The sequence below is a fragment of the Lissotriton helveticus genome, chromosome 1_2, assembly GCF_964261635.1.
Source record: "Lissotriton helveticus chromosome 1_2, aLisHel1.1, whole genome shotgun sequence".
NCBI classification, from domain to species: Eukaryota; Metazoa; Chordata; class Amphibia; order Caudata; family Salamandridae; genus Lissotriton; species Lissotriton helveticus.
Window position 1 is genome coordinate 184,182,838 of NC_136058.1, and position 14,640 is coordinate 184,197,477.

General features: G+C 50.6%; 1 protein-coding gene across 2 annotated transcripts in view; it reads left to right on the forward strand.

The window, feature by feature from the left end:
- The window catches only part of EPS15 (epidermal growth factor receptor pathway substrate 15), an 883,486-nt gene that overhangs the window by 716,852 nt on the left and 151,994 nt on the right, over window positions 1–14,640 (forward strand). The window contains exon 19 of one of the 2 annotated variants that reach the window (XM_078670831.1): window positions 1,122–1,157. The exons of the other annotated variant lie outside the window; for it this stretch is intronic. Within the exon in view, the coding sequence (XP_078526957.1) occupies window positions 1,122–1,157 (36 nt within the window). The remainder of the gene's footprint in view (window positions 1–1,121; window positions 1,158–14,640) is intronic. 2 annotated transcript variants of the gene reach the window in all.

Below are 14,640 nucleotides of genomic sequence, written 5' to 3' on the forward strand. Positions count from 1 at the left end.
AAGTCCTACTATTTAGGGCTTAATGGTCGTGAAGAATGGGATAGAATGATCAAATAACACCTGTTGGTAAACCCTCCTAGAGTTACAGTACCAGGAGAGATGTGGCCTGGATTGTCTAAACAGAAGATAATATTAACATTTGTGCCCTGAAGCATCTGAAATTCAGTGTGTAACTGTTTTACTATAACGTTCTCTATAATAAACTCAAATTAATTATGCGCATTCACTTCATAGAAAGAAGACTATACCTGTTTTTAATTTCGTCTGTCCCGAGGAAGGTGTTACATTACTACAAAAGCACCGAAACGCGTCGACTAAGGACTTTTTATGTATTATGTTTTAATTGATTTCACTTTTGGGTTTGTCTACTAACTTGTGATTTAAGTCAAAGTTTTGTTTAAAACATCATGATAATTGACTCTGAGATAGTAACCGTAAATCGGAATTGTTAGATAGGTTTTTCTATATGTACCAGAGCACATGATCTTTATCACAATATAGATTGAATGCTTGAAGAGTTTATGTATTTTAACTTGAAAAGAAAATGTTTTTAAAGAAAATAAAATCTGAGAAACAAACAGTAATTACTAGTGTTGTGTAGTATTAAATACCTGTGTCATAATCGTGATATAAAAGTTAATCATGATCTGTGTGTAGGCCTTTCGGTCACCTATTAGAAGCATAACAGCACAGAAAGGAAATTTTCTTGTTTATACTGTTGACACCCAGTCCTTTCTGGTTTCTGGGAAACTCTCTTATTTTTTAAGATAGTAAAGTGCAAATGAGCCACATGGCTAATAATGTATAGTCCCAAATGTCATTCCACGAAGTTAGACGAGCGAGTGAACTGAACTAGAGACCATAAATGCTGTCAAAAAAGCAAGGCATTGGGAGTTGTGCGCTTCCTTGGAATTCCAACTGACCAGGTGAAGTTGTTTATTATTGTCCCATTTCTTGAACACATTCACTAGACTGGTTAAAGTTAGAATTTACAGATGAAAATGTCAGTGTTGCATATGGAATCAAACTTTAAAGCACAACATACTTTTATTTCACTTCGAATATGTAGCAGTTAATTATGGTTAGATTCTAGTTTCACATTATGAATTTTATTTCTTCAGATGATCCTTTTAAAGATGACCCTTTTGGAAAAATTGGTGAGTGACTTAATGAATTTGTTTAATTGGTGGTGGGACATGGCGGAACCCTGTCTGCTCAGTAAACATAGATCGCTTTATAGTGAGTGTGTTCTGCTTTCAGCACTTTATCTTTGGGGTCTTTCAGAGGTGGGCAATGGGTTGAGTCATGATTTTTTAACTACATTTCTTTTTTGCATGCTGTCGCTGTCAGTAGTATTTTTTTTTTTAAATCAGTAAACCCATCAAACATTTAAAGTGCAGGAAGACCATTTTGTGGGAGATGCTTCACTGTGAATAGGTTTGAGGCGGTTAACATTCTGCTTCATCTCATGATGTAAACAAATTAATGTTGTGTTAAACATATTGGTCGCAAAGTGATATATAATAGTTAAATGGGAAAGACTAGGACAATTGAATGAATGACTTTTCAGAGGCTCCGTACTTTTGAAAGTATCAACAGTTTTCTAATGACTAGAAACCAAAATAGTCAACTTAGATGAATCCAGTGCCCCTCTTCAAACAACGTTAACCTTTAAATGAGACTCCCACCCGAACCTGGATCTACCTCTACTGCACAAAGAAGAGGGAGAGACCCAAACCTCAGAATATAGAGCAATATTGAGTTTCCTCTCCACCAAAGAAACCTGACACTCAGTTTCTCAGCTCTGTTGTGAGTGTTGCTGTTAAAGCAAACATACAGTTTCTCTAACTCCAAGTTCTTTATTTATAGTCTTGGTGGGTGGGGGCATTGCCCATTCTGAGCAGCCCCCACCCCTACGTATAATAAAAAAACACAATCTCTTGTCCCCATCTGCCTTCTGGGGTTGAGGGAGAGGGGAGGCAGAAAAACTGTGAAAATTCCTTTCGGTGGTTGGGGGCAATGACATGCCCATTCTGAGCAGCCCTCACTCCTATGGATAAAACAAACATAATCTCCGGTGCCTACTGGGATTTCTGCTCCCCCCACCCCGGGCAGATCAGGGGCCATTGCCCCCATTTGCCTCCTGGGGGGTGGCAGAAAGACTGCCATTTTTTTGGGCGGTGGTGGGGTTGGGGGAAGTAGCATGCCCTTTCTGGGCAGGCCCCACCCCTGAATTATGAAATAAATAATCCCTGGCTTACTAGTGAGCTTTATCTCCTCCCGGAGGGGGTGGGGGGCATCCCCAAGCAGGGATCCATTCAGGATGGGTTCCATTGTAAAGGGGAAATTCTCCCCTTTCCAGTGATACATCTCCAGTCTGCCTTCATGCTCGGGGCTGAGATTTCTCCGCGAGCATGTAGGCAGTGAAACTGAAACAAGTCGATCAGCTCATTTCAGTTTCAGTGAAATCACGTCAGCGCGTCGTGCTGGCTGATCGTCATTTCACTGAAACAATCAGAACAGTCTCAGGAGCTGGTTTTAAGTGTTTAAAGTAACCCATTGTGCAATTGTAAGATAAACCTGTACTGCATTAGCAGAAAACACTGCCCATCCCCAAAGGGCCTTGAATTCCTCTGTAAGAAGTTGGTTCTTCAGCTTGTCTGTGTCCTACTGTATCCATTGACCTACCCCCGCACCATTGAACTACTCCCCCCGCCTCCCCATGATTGACCTTGTGGAAAGAGTTTTCCTTTAAATAAACAAACTGAATACCAACTGAAGCGGGTAACAGGAGGCCAGTGCTGACCACCCCACCCCCTTTTCCTCTATTGACACTTTTCTTAAGGCCAGTGATCAAGACCATGTAGAATGCAGACTTGTTGGAAAAAATATGTGGCAGTATCCATCTGCAGTGTAAAACTATGCAGTCTACATGTTGCTTGTAGGAAGGGGGAGTCTCTGGTTGGCGCAGTGCAACACTGGCGACAAGCAGGGCCTCTCTCTTCCTCGTCAGGGCTGAGGGTTACCTTCAAGACAACCTCTGCTTACCCTCTAGGTAGTGTGGCTTAAGCAGTCTTAGGCTAATCTCTGGGGCATGTAGGGTTAAACATTTGCAATATCATACCATCACAACCAACCCACCACACAATGACACCAAACTGTATTTGTAAAAATATATGTTCTTTATATAAATCTCAAGCAGGCTTGTAAATACAGTTTTGGTTACTTCAAATGCAGGTTCCAGTTACTCTTTATGAAAAAGGCACAGTTCTTGAATAAATGCGGTCTTTTGGGCCTTCTGCCCAGCTTTACGAAGGTTCAAGGGTCTTAGAGCGCTTCTAGGCGCTTTCCGCTGTCTCAGCTGCCGAAATGAGCTACCCGGCGGGGCCTGACTCGGGAACGTCAGGCGGGGCCTCGGGGGCCAAGAGCAGAGCGAGCCTCTGCTTCAGGGGCGGCTCGCGCTGCCAGCGGTTGTGCGGCTCCCGGGGTGCCGGAGATCAGTCAGCGCGGTGCGAGCTCGGGTTGCAGGACGCTCGCACCGCGACGGGCCAAAGACAGTACCTTGAACTTCTTGGGGTGATCTTTGAAGAGGACGGCTGCAGGGGAGGGAGCTGTCCCACGTCGCGTTGCTTCCTTGACGGGCGAGGCGAGCTGCGGCTCGAGGCAGCAGGTCACGGGTCACCCGGGGCGGCGGTGCTCGATGGGGTCTCAGGTCCCTCACTCAGTCTCCTCTTCGGTCCTGACGGCGGCGGCTGGGTGTGGCGCAGTGGCAGTACGGTCCCCAAGTGCGGGACGTACCCAGCCAAAGTGCCGGTCGCGGTGCTGTCCCTTCAGCGGGGCGGCAGGCCAGACGCTGCTAGCGAGGGAGATGACAAGGGCGGCAGTCCGTCTTTGCGGGGGAATCTACGGCGCTTGGGCCCAGTAGACTTCGGTGCTTGGACCGGACGGGTCCTCCGTTACTTTGCTCTCGTGGGGCCAGGTGCAGATGCCGTCACGGTGTTCAGTCCAGCGGCGGGCTGGGCTTCACGTTGTTATGGCGATCTGCTCACCCACGGTCACGGTGTGCAGGGGGGCTTGATGCTCTTGTCTTCCTCAGGCAGCGCTGCAGCGATAAGCAGCACACACAGCAGATGCTTTGGTCAGGGGTTAGCGCTCACTGTTCCTGGAGCGCTGGTCAGGGGGCAAGTTCAGCAGCAAGCCCTTGGAGATCTTTTAGCAGAGTTTGGCACAAAGTTCAAAATAAAGCAAAAGTCTCTTGTAGTCTTTTCTTCTCCTCTCCTTTGGCAGCAAGGCACCAGACACAGGCCAGAGTCAGCACTCCTCCTTGTAGTCCTTCCAGGTCCTTCTCTTCGGGCAGAGTTTCTCTTGTAGCACAAACAGGATCTAATTTACAAGGAGCAGGGCTCCTTCTTTTATACCCAGTTTCTTTTGTTCTAGCAAGCCAGGGGGGCCTCTGCATAACTGCTCCAGTCTCTGAGTACTTGTTGTGGGTACTTGTGACTTCTGCATTCAGTGTGAGGGCAGGCACATCAGCCGCTCCCCAGGGGGGCGGAGCCGGCATTGAGAGGGCAGGAGTGGCCTGAGCACTTTGTTTACAAGCTTCGGTCCTTCCTGGGCCAGGTGCAGGCTGAGTCATCAGTCGCTCCCCAGGAGGGCGGAGCCAGCATTGTGGTGGCAGGGGCACAGCCTGATGCATCATTCAGGGGAAACTCCCACCACCCATTAAGGGGTCCTCCTGCTAATCACTACCTGTCAACTCCCAGCCCTGTCACTCACACACACCAGACAGTCAGATCCACATCCAAGCAGAGGCGGGCTGAAATGGTTAGGCAAGCAAATGCTAACTTTCTAAAAGTAGCATTTGCAAACACAGGATATTAAAATAAACTTTACTAAAAGAAGTATCTTATTATTCTGAGTTCAGGCATACTAAACACGAATCTCTACCATGTTCCCGGAGCCTGCTGGGATTATAGAGTGTAACAATTCCAGCAGCTCATCTGGCCTAGAAGGGAACAGGTAGCCTTACAATAGTGAAAAACGAATTTGGCAGTAATTCACTATTAGAACATGCCACACACATCAGGGCATGTTCTACCTTACACTTACAATGCACCCTGCCCTCTGGCCTACCATAGGGGTGACTAACATGAAGGTTAAGGGAAGGTTTGGGGGCTGGCAAGTGTGTGCACTTGCCCAGCCAGGGTGACAGTACCAGACTGCACGCAGGTTCTGCAATGGCAGACCCTAGACACATTTTAAGGCTGCTTCTGTGGGTGGCGCAACCAGCGCTGCAGGCCCACTAGCAGTATTGGCATTCGCAAGCCCTGGCACTCCTGGTGCACTTTACTAGGGACTAACAGTGAATCCAATGAACCAATCATGGACATCAATCATATGTACACTTTACAGTAGGGAGCACTTGCACTGCGGCACGGGTTGGCCGTGGCGCAGTGCCCTGAGTAGCAGACACCAGCAAAACATTTGAGGCACAACAGCAAAAAGTGGACGGGAAACTCACGCCAAGGTGCCAGGTCTAACACGTGTCCCCTCCAGCTGAAATGTGGGGAGAACTACCCTTCCCCAGGGAGTTCCTCATCACTAAGGCGGAAAAATCTGGACAGACCATCAGCGTTGGCGTGATCTGTGCCAGGGCGGTGTTCCACCGTGAAGTCCATACCCTGTAGGGAGATGGACCACCTCAACAGTTTTGGGTTCTCACCCCTCATTTGCATCAACCATCTGAGGGGCCTGTGGTCCGTCTGAACCCGAAAGTGAGACCCAAACAAGTAGGGTCTTAGCTTCTTCAGCGCCCAGACCACAGCAAATGCTTCTCGCTCTATTGCACTCCACCTACTTTCCCGTGGAAGTAACCTCCTACTGATGAAGGCTACGGGTTGGTCCCAGCCCTCCTCAGTCATCTGTGAGAGAACAGCCCCTACACCATGCTCTGAAGCGTCTGTTTGCACTATGAATTCCTTGGAGAAATCAGGAGCCAGGAGCACGGGCGCCGTGCACATGGCAGTCTTCAGGGTGTCAAAAGCCTTCTGACAGGTGTCAGTCCAAATCACATTCCTGGGCTGCTTCTTAGAAGTCAGTTCTGTCAAGGGGGTCACAATAGTGCCATAGCCCTTGACAAACCTCCTGTAATACCCAGTGAGCCCCAGGAAGGCTCTCACTGCAGTCTGGGTCTTGGGGGGTTCCCAAGCCAGGATGGTCTCAATTTTGGGTTGCAAGGGTGCCACCTTGCCACTCCCCACTTGGTGTCCCAAGTACACCACTGAACCCTGCCCAATCTGGCACTTGCTTGCCTTGATTGTGAGGCCTGCCTTGCGCAGCGCCATCAACACTTCCCAGAGGTGCCGCAGGTGTTCTGGCCAGGTGCCACTGAACACTGCGATGTCATCCAGGTAGGCGGCACTGAACTCATCCAGCCCGACCAACACCTGGTTGACCAACCTCTGAAAGGTGGCAGGGGCATTCTTCATCCCAAATGGCATAACCCGGAACTGGAAATGCCCATCTGGTGTGGAGAATGCTGACCTCTCCTTTGCCCCATCGGTCAAGGCGATCTGCCAGTACCCAGACGTTAAATCAAACGTGCTGAGGTACCGGGCAGCCCCTAGCCGATCAATGAGCTCATCAGCTCTGGGGATAGGGTGCGCGTCAGTCTTGGTGACTGAATTGAGTCCTCTGTAGTCCACACAGAACCGGAGTTCAGGTGTGGCTCCCGGCGCAGCAGCCTTTGGGACCAAGACCACGGGGCTGGACCAAGGACTGCTGGAAGACTCAACCACCCTAAGAGCAAGCATCTTGGAGACCTCCTCCTTGATGCAGGCCCGTACCCTGTCAGTTACCCTGTAAGCCTTGTGCTTCACAGGTAAGCTGTCCCCTGTGTCCACATCATGGACGCACCAATCTGTGACACTAGGAACCAGGGAGAACAGGTCTGGAAACTGCCCCAGCAACTGGCGGCAGTCTTCCTGTTGCTCAGGGGTCAGGGTGGGTGAGAGGTTAACTCCATCCACTGACCCATCTTTCTCACAGGCCACTAAGAGGTCAGGAAGAGGCTCAGACTCCTCTTCCATTCCATCATCAGTGGCCAGCAGCATGCCCACTTCGGACCTTTTCAAGTGGGGCTTGAGGCGGTTGACATGTAAGACCCTTAAAGGATTCCTGGGCGTCTTCATGTCCACCAAGTATGTCACTGAGCTCTTGCGCTCCACAACCTCAAATGGGCCTGTCCACTTATCCTGAAGTGCACAGGGTTCCACTGGGGCCAAGACATACACCTCCTGTCCAGGCTGAAGCTCTACCAGAGTGGCATTCTGGTCGTACCACCGCTTCATCTCCTCCTGGCTTGCTTCCAGATTTGCCTCAGCAAGTTGTCTGAAGCGCCTGGTTTGGTTTCTGAAGGCCAGCATGTAGCTATATACATTCTGGGGAGGTTTCCTGGGAGATTGCTCCCAGCCTTCCTTTACCAAACTCAGTGGTCCTCTCACGGGGTGACCATACAGCAGCTCAAAGGGGCTGAACCCTAGAGACTTCTGTGGCACCTCGCGGTATGCAAAGAGCAGGCATGGTAAGAGGACGTCCCACTTACGCCTCATTGGACCTTCCAGGCCCATGATCATGCCCTTCAGGGTTCGGTTGAATCTTTCAACCAACCCATTTCCTTGGGGATGGTAAGGTGTGGTGAACTTGTAGGTTACACCACACTCTTGCCAAAGGGACTTCATATACTTGGATATAAAGTTGGTCCCCCTGTCGCTCACCACCTCTAGAGGGAACCCCACTCTGGAGAAAATTCCCATTAGTGCACGCCCCACCACGGGGGCCGTCACTGTCCTCAGAGGGATGGCTTCAGGGTACCGGGTGGCATGATCCACCAAGACCAGGATGAACCTGTTGCCCATGGCTGTCTTGGGGTCCAGAGGCCCAACAATATCAATACCCACTCGTTGGAATGGCGTACTGACCACAGGGAAGGGTTGGAGGGGAGCCTTGTTCTTCCCTCCGCTCTTCCCACTTGCCTGGCAAGTTGGACAGGTCCTACAATGAGCATCTGAGCTCTTGTGCATTTGGGGCCAGTAGAAGTGGGTGACAAGCCTGTCATAGGTCTTGTCCATCCCCAAATGTCCTGCTAAAGGCACATCATGAGCCAGTCCCAGTAGGAAGGCTCTGAACTTCTGGGGTACCACCAGCACACGGGCTGACCCAGGTTCAGCAGCCTTAGGCTCTGAGTACAGGAGGTCATTCTCCCAGTACACATAATGTGTTTTGGCCTGAACACCATTGGCCTGGTCTGCAGCCTGCTGCCGCATACCCACGAGAGAAGGGCATTCTTTCTGCTCCCTGCAGAATTCCTCCCTGGAGGGGCCTCCTTCTTGCTGCCAATGGGTCAGCTCAGGCAGGTCCCCCAGTTCGGCAATCTGTTCCCCAGTAGGCTCCAGGGCATCCCCCTCAAGGTCTGCTTCCTCCTGGACCGTGGGAACTTCAGGGGCCGGTTTCCCGCGCACCCTGCGCCTTCTCCCTAAGGCCGGTTCCTGGGCCTCTCCGTCAGGCCCCAGGACCTCTTGATCACCCCTACTGGCTGCCATTGACCGGGTGGTCACGCACGCCCAGTCAGGTAGACCCACCATCTTCAGGTGAGTCGTCTTCTCCACCTTTTCCCAAGGGGAGTCCTCCAAGTCATTCCCTAGCAAACAGTCAACAGGCATGGTTTTCCTCACACAGACCTGCAGAGTACCAGAGACCCCCCCCCACTCGAAGGGAACTTGAGCCATCGGACACTGACTCTCTGAATTGTCAGCGTTGACAACCCTACAGTAGGCATGGGGTACAACCTGCTCTTGAGACACCAGGTGATGCCTCACTGCAGTCACACTGGCTCCTGTGTCTCTAAGAGCCTCAGCTTTCTTACCATTGATGGTAACCACCTGCCCATATTTTTTAGTGTTAGAGGGCAGGTAGCTTGTAGGGACCATCTCACTGTCTCCTAGTGAGACTAGGGTCATCTGAACAGGATCTCCACCCCCCGGGACCATCACTTCTTCTCCTAAGTGAACACTGGTCACTTGTCGGGGCGGAGCACCAGTGGGTGCTGGTTTTCCAAACAGGCGACACTTGGGGTCACTGGCTATGTGCCCCGGGTCACCACATTTGTAACAATTGAAGGGCCCCTTTGGAACAGGTCGACCTGTCGGGGCCCCATTCTGCTTAGGGGGTGGGGGAGGCTGAGAACCTTTCTGCTGGTCCCCTTGGGGATTACTTTGGGGGCCTTTTTGGAACCCTTTCTGTTTTCCCTTGTCCCCCCCACTCTTCTGCTGGGGACCCTGCCCACCCTTGGCGGAGTCTCCCACTGGACCCTTGTGGACCCTGGTGCTGAGCCAGCGGTCCGCCTCCTCAGCAAGTTTCCTCGGGTTGGACAACTTGCTATCAATCAGGTGCTGGCGTAACTCAGGAAAACATTGATCAGACAAGTGCTCCCATGCAATTAAATCAAAGAGACCTTGAAAATCATTCACTTTGTTACCCTTCACCCAACCATCCAGTGCTCTGCAAAAAAAAGTCACAAACTCCACATACGTATTCCCAGGCCGCTTATTACACCCCCTAAACTTCTGCCTATACATTTCAGGGGTAAGCCCATACCTGGTCATTAAAGCTTCTTTCATATGGGGATAGGATCTCTGGTCTTCAGTGGGCAAATCTAGCAGGGTGTCCCTTCCTTCGCTAAGGAACCTTCCCCATAACCCCGCTCCCCAATCCTTCTCAGGGACCCTGTGGGAAAGCATGGCTACCTCATATGCCCTAAACCACTGTCCTATGTCATCCCCCTTAAAGAACTCTTTAACTACATCTTTGGGGATGTGCACTCTTGACTCTACCTGCACCGGCGTTGTGCTGCCACCAGAGGGAGGACGATCCAAGGCTTTCTCTTTTAGACTCATCTCCCTCATTTTCACATCAAACTCAAACTGGAGTTTTCTTTCTTCCAGAGCCATCTTTTTGCTTTCAAGCTCCATTTGGCCCTTCAAATTCAATTCTGCCAGCTTTATCTCATGATCCCTGGTTGCCTGTCTGTCTGCCAGCTCCTCTGGCGACAGGCCTCTGCCAAAGCTAATGACGCTGTCTGGTTTTTCCAGACCCACAGGATCCACAGGTGCACCCTGATCCTCAGGTGCCTTCCTAGATTCAATCCAGGCTCTCATGGCCTTGTAGAACTCGGGTTTGTTCTTGCATCCTGCGTGTGGAACCTTGAGTTTCCTGCAAAAATAACTCAACTGCTTCTTTGTGTAGTCATCCAGCTTTGATGCATCCCATTCTAGCTCCTGCGCACCAGAGGCTATGGACTCTCCTCCATCAATGCTGTTTGTGCCTGTCATGCTTTCAACCCTAGGGATCTTCTTCTTTTAGCAAAATTAAAAATCAAAAAGTCTGTGGCTAAGTTACTGGACTGTAATCACTATGCAATGGTCAGTAGCTAAGGTAAAACACTGCAAATGTAAATTCGCGAATCCCACCGCTGCCACCAATGTAGGAAGGGGGAGTCTCTGGTTGGCGCAGTGCAACACTGGCGACAAGCAGGGCCTCTCTCTTCCTCGTCAGGGCTGAGGGTTACCTTCAAGACAACCTCTGCTTACCCTCTAGGTAGTGTGGCTTAAGCAGTCTTAGGCTAATCTCTGGGGCATGTAGGGTTAAACATTTGCAATATCATACCATCACAACCAACCCACCACACAATGACACCAAACTGTATTTGTAAAAATATATGTTCTTTATATAAATCTCAAGCAGGCTTGTAAATACAGTTTTGGTTACTTCAAATGCAGGTTCCAGTTACTCTTTATGAAAAAGGCACAGTTCTTGAATAAATGCGGTCTTTTGGGCCTTCTGCCCAGCTTTACGAAGGTTCAAGGGTCTTAGAGCGCTTCTAGGCGCTTTCCGCTGTCTCAGCTGCCGAAATGAGCTACCCGGCGGGGCCTGACTCGGGAACGTCAGGCGGGGCCTCGGGGGCCAAGAGCAGAGCGAGCCTCTGCTTCAGGGGCGGCTCGCGCTGCCAGCGGTTGTGCGGCTCCCGGGGTGCCGGAGATCAGTCAGCGCGGTGCGAGCTCGGGTTGCAGGACGCTCGCACCGCGACGGGCCAAAGACAGTACCTTGAACTTCTTGGGGTGATCTTTGAAGAGGACGGCTGCAGGGGAGGGAGCTGTCCCACGTCGCGTTGCTTCCTTGACGGGCGAGGCGAGCTGCGGCTCGAGGCAGCAGGTCACGGGTCACCCGGGGCGGCGGTGCTCGATGGGGTCTCAGGTCCCTCACTCAGTCTCCTCTTCGGTCCTGACGGCGGCGGCTGGGTGTGGCGCAGTGGCAGTACGGTCCCCAAGTGCGGGACGTACCCAGCCAAAGTGCCGGTCGCGGTGCTGTCCCTTCAGCGGGGCGGCAGGCCAGACGCTGCTAGCGAGGGAGATGACAAGGGCGGCAGTCCGTCTTTGCGGGGGAATCTACGGCGCTTGGGCCCAGTAGACTTCGGTGCTTGGACCGGACGGGTCCTCCGTTACTTTGCTCTCGTGGGGCCAGGTGCAGATGCCGTCACGGTGTTCAGTCCAGCGGCGGGCTGGGCTTCACGTTGTTATGGCGATCTGCTCACCCACGGTCACGGTGTGCAGGGGGGCTTGATGCTCTTGTCTTCCTCAGGCAGCGCTGCAGCGATAAGCAGCACACACAGCAGATGCTTTGGTCAGGGGTTAGCGCTCACTGTTCCTGGAGCGCTGGTCAGGGGGCAAGTTCAGCAGCAAGCCCTTGGAGATCTTTTAGCAGAGTTTGGCACAAAGTTCAAAATAAAGCAAAAGTCTCTTGTAGTCTTTTCTTCTCCTCTCCTTTGGCAGCAAGGCACCAGACACAGGCCAGAGTCAGCACTCCTCCTTGTAGTCCTTCCAGGTCCTTCTCTTCGGGCAGAGTTTCTCTTGTAGCACAAACAGGATCTAATTTACAAGGAGCAGGGCTCCTTCTTTTATACCCAGTTTCTTTTGTTCTAGCAAGCCAGGGGGGCCTCTGCATAACTGCTCCAGTCTCTGAGTACTTGTTGTGGGTACTTGTGACTTCTGCATTCAGTGTGAGGGCAGGCACATCAGCCGCTCCCCAGGGGGGCGGAGCCGGCATTGAGAGGGCAGGAGTGGCCTGAGCACTTTGTTTACAAGCTTCGGTCCTTCCTGGGCCAGGTGCAGGCTGAGTCATCAGTCGCTCCCCAGGAGGGCGGAGCCAGCATTGTGGTGGCAGGGGCACAGCCTGATGCATCATTCAGGGGAAACTCCCACCACCCATTAAGGGGTCCTCCTGCTAATCACTACCTGTCAACTCCCAGCCCTGTCACTCACACACACCAGACAGTCAGATCCACATCCAAGCAGAGGCGGGCTGAAATGGTTAGGCAAGCAAATGCTAACTTTCTAAAAGTAGCATTTGCAAACACAGGATATTAAAATAAACTTTACTAAAAGAAGTATCTTATTATTCTGAGTTCAGGCATACTAAACACGAATCTCTACCATGTTCCCGGAGCCTGCTGGGATTATAGAGTGTAACAATTCCAGCAGCTCATCTGGCCTAGAAGGGAACAGGTAGCCTTACAATAGTGAAAAACGAATTTGGCAGTAATTCACTATTAGAACATGCCACACACATCAGGGCATGTTCTACCTTACACTTACAATGCACCCTGCCCTCTGGCCTACCATAGGGGTGACTAACATGAAGGTTAAGGGAAGGTTTGGGGGCTGGCAAGTGTGTGCACTTGCCCAGCCAGGGTGACAGTACCAGACTGCACGCAGGTTCTGCAATGGCAGACCCTAGACACATTTTAAGGCTGCTTCTGTGGGTGGCGCAACCAGCGCTGCAGGCCCACTAGCAGTATTGGCATTCGCAAGCCCTGGCACTCCTGGTGCACTTTACTAGGGACTAACAGTGAATCCAATGAACCAATCATGGACATCAATCATATGTACACTTTACAGTAGGGAGCACTTGCACTGCGGCACGGGTTGGCCGTGGCGCAGTGCCCTGAGTAGCAGACACCAGCAAAACATTTGAGGCACAACAGCAAAAAGTGGAAGGGAAACTCACGCCAAGGTGCCAGGTCTAACATTGCTGTTCTTCATCTCAAGTTACAACTTGATGTACATGGTCACAGCTCTTGTCCTCTGACAAAGTGGTAACCCACATTTGGAAAACATTGCCATTGCTGATAGCTCACACCCACAATTTGTCATGTGCTTCAACCTCACCTCAATTTACACTTCCGTGGCCTAAAATACTTCATAAAGGATGCTTTATAATTGAGCAGCTGCGTCTGAAAAGGTACAGTTGGGTTTTTCTCTTGTAGTTTTCTTAATAACTTTTTTTAAATTTTTTTATTTTGACATGCAATAACAATGCAATGTTACAAACATATACTTGCCAAAAATCTTTGAAGACGTGTCTCCACACTGTTAGCCCTAACTGAGTCCTGTATAAAACAGTATATTTCTAGCATAAAAGGTATTACACTAAATCATGGTTTACTAGGAGAGTGAGATCCTTGTACCCAAGATTTTCATGTATTTTTGCCACTTCCTCTCCATTTATATATTGCTTGTTCCGCTTTGGTACAGAAGTGCATACCCCTTCCCCAGGTGGACAGGGTGGGGTTGGGGGGGTCCAAGGACCACCAGTGCTGAGCTATACCTCGTTTGACTATTAAGTATCCCGGGCTTGCAAATTTCCTATGATGTCTATTAGCAGGCAAGTTGTCCATTATTCCAAGGAGTGCCACTTTAGGGTACAGCGCAGTTGTGAAATTTAGCACTTGTTCAACCTGATCATGGATAGAGGACCAGTAGGGCTTGATGAGAGGACAGGTCCAGATTATGTGTTAGAAAATCCTCGGGATCACCTCGTCCTGTACAGCATGTTGATCTTGCGCGCCCCATCCTCCACCACCCATCTGGGCTGTAGTGTATTAGGTGGAAGAAAATTTAATCAGGTGTAAGTTGGAGGGGATGGCCAAGTCGCTAGTGACCATCCTGACCTCTCGCCAATTGTCTTCTTCAGTGCCCCTAAATCTGCTAAGCAGTCAGCTCTAAGTTTAATCAAATGGTGTGGCTCGTTGAGTAGGAAGGGTTTGTATAGTCTGTAGATACCATGGCATCCCTGGATACAAAACTTATGTTTTAGTTCCTGGGTGTTAAATTCCAAGATCTCCAAGTGTATTTCCTAATATGTTTCTAGGGCATGGTGAACCTGTAGGTATGTAAAGAATTGCGAGTTGTGCAAGTGAAACCCGTTTTTAAGGTGTGCAAGGGAGACTGTGGTCATTGTCCAAAGTTCCCCCAGTGTCGAGATCCCGGTTTGGTCCTAGCCTCTAAAACGCTCCAGCTGTGCCACGTGGCGCAGCAACATTCATTCCCATGAGGGGGTGGGGTGGGAGGTCTGACTGGTCGCTTTCCCCAGACATTTAATAAGAGTTTGTGCCGCACTCCAGCTCAGGTAGGGAAGTCTAGAAATCTAATGTAGGGTGGCTGGTGAGCGGTGCCCATTAAGGAGATTGTGTATGCCCCACTGTTCTAATACTTGGAGTTCCAGGCGCCAGGAGGAGTTCTGACGATC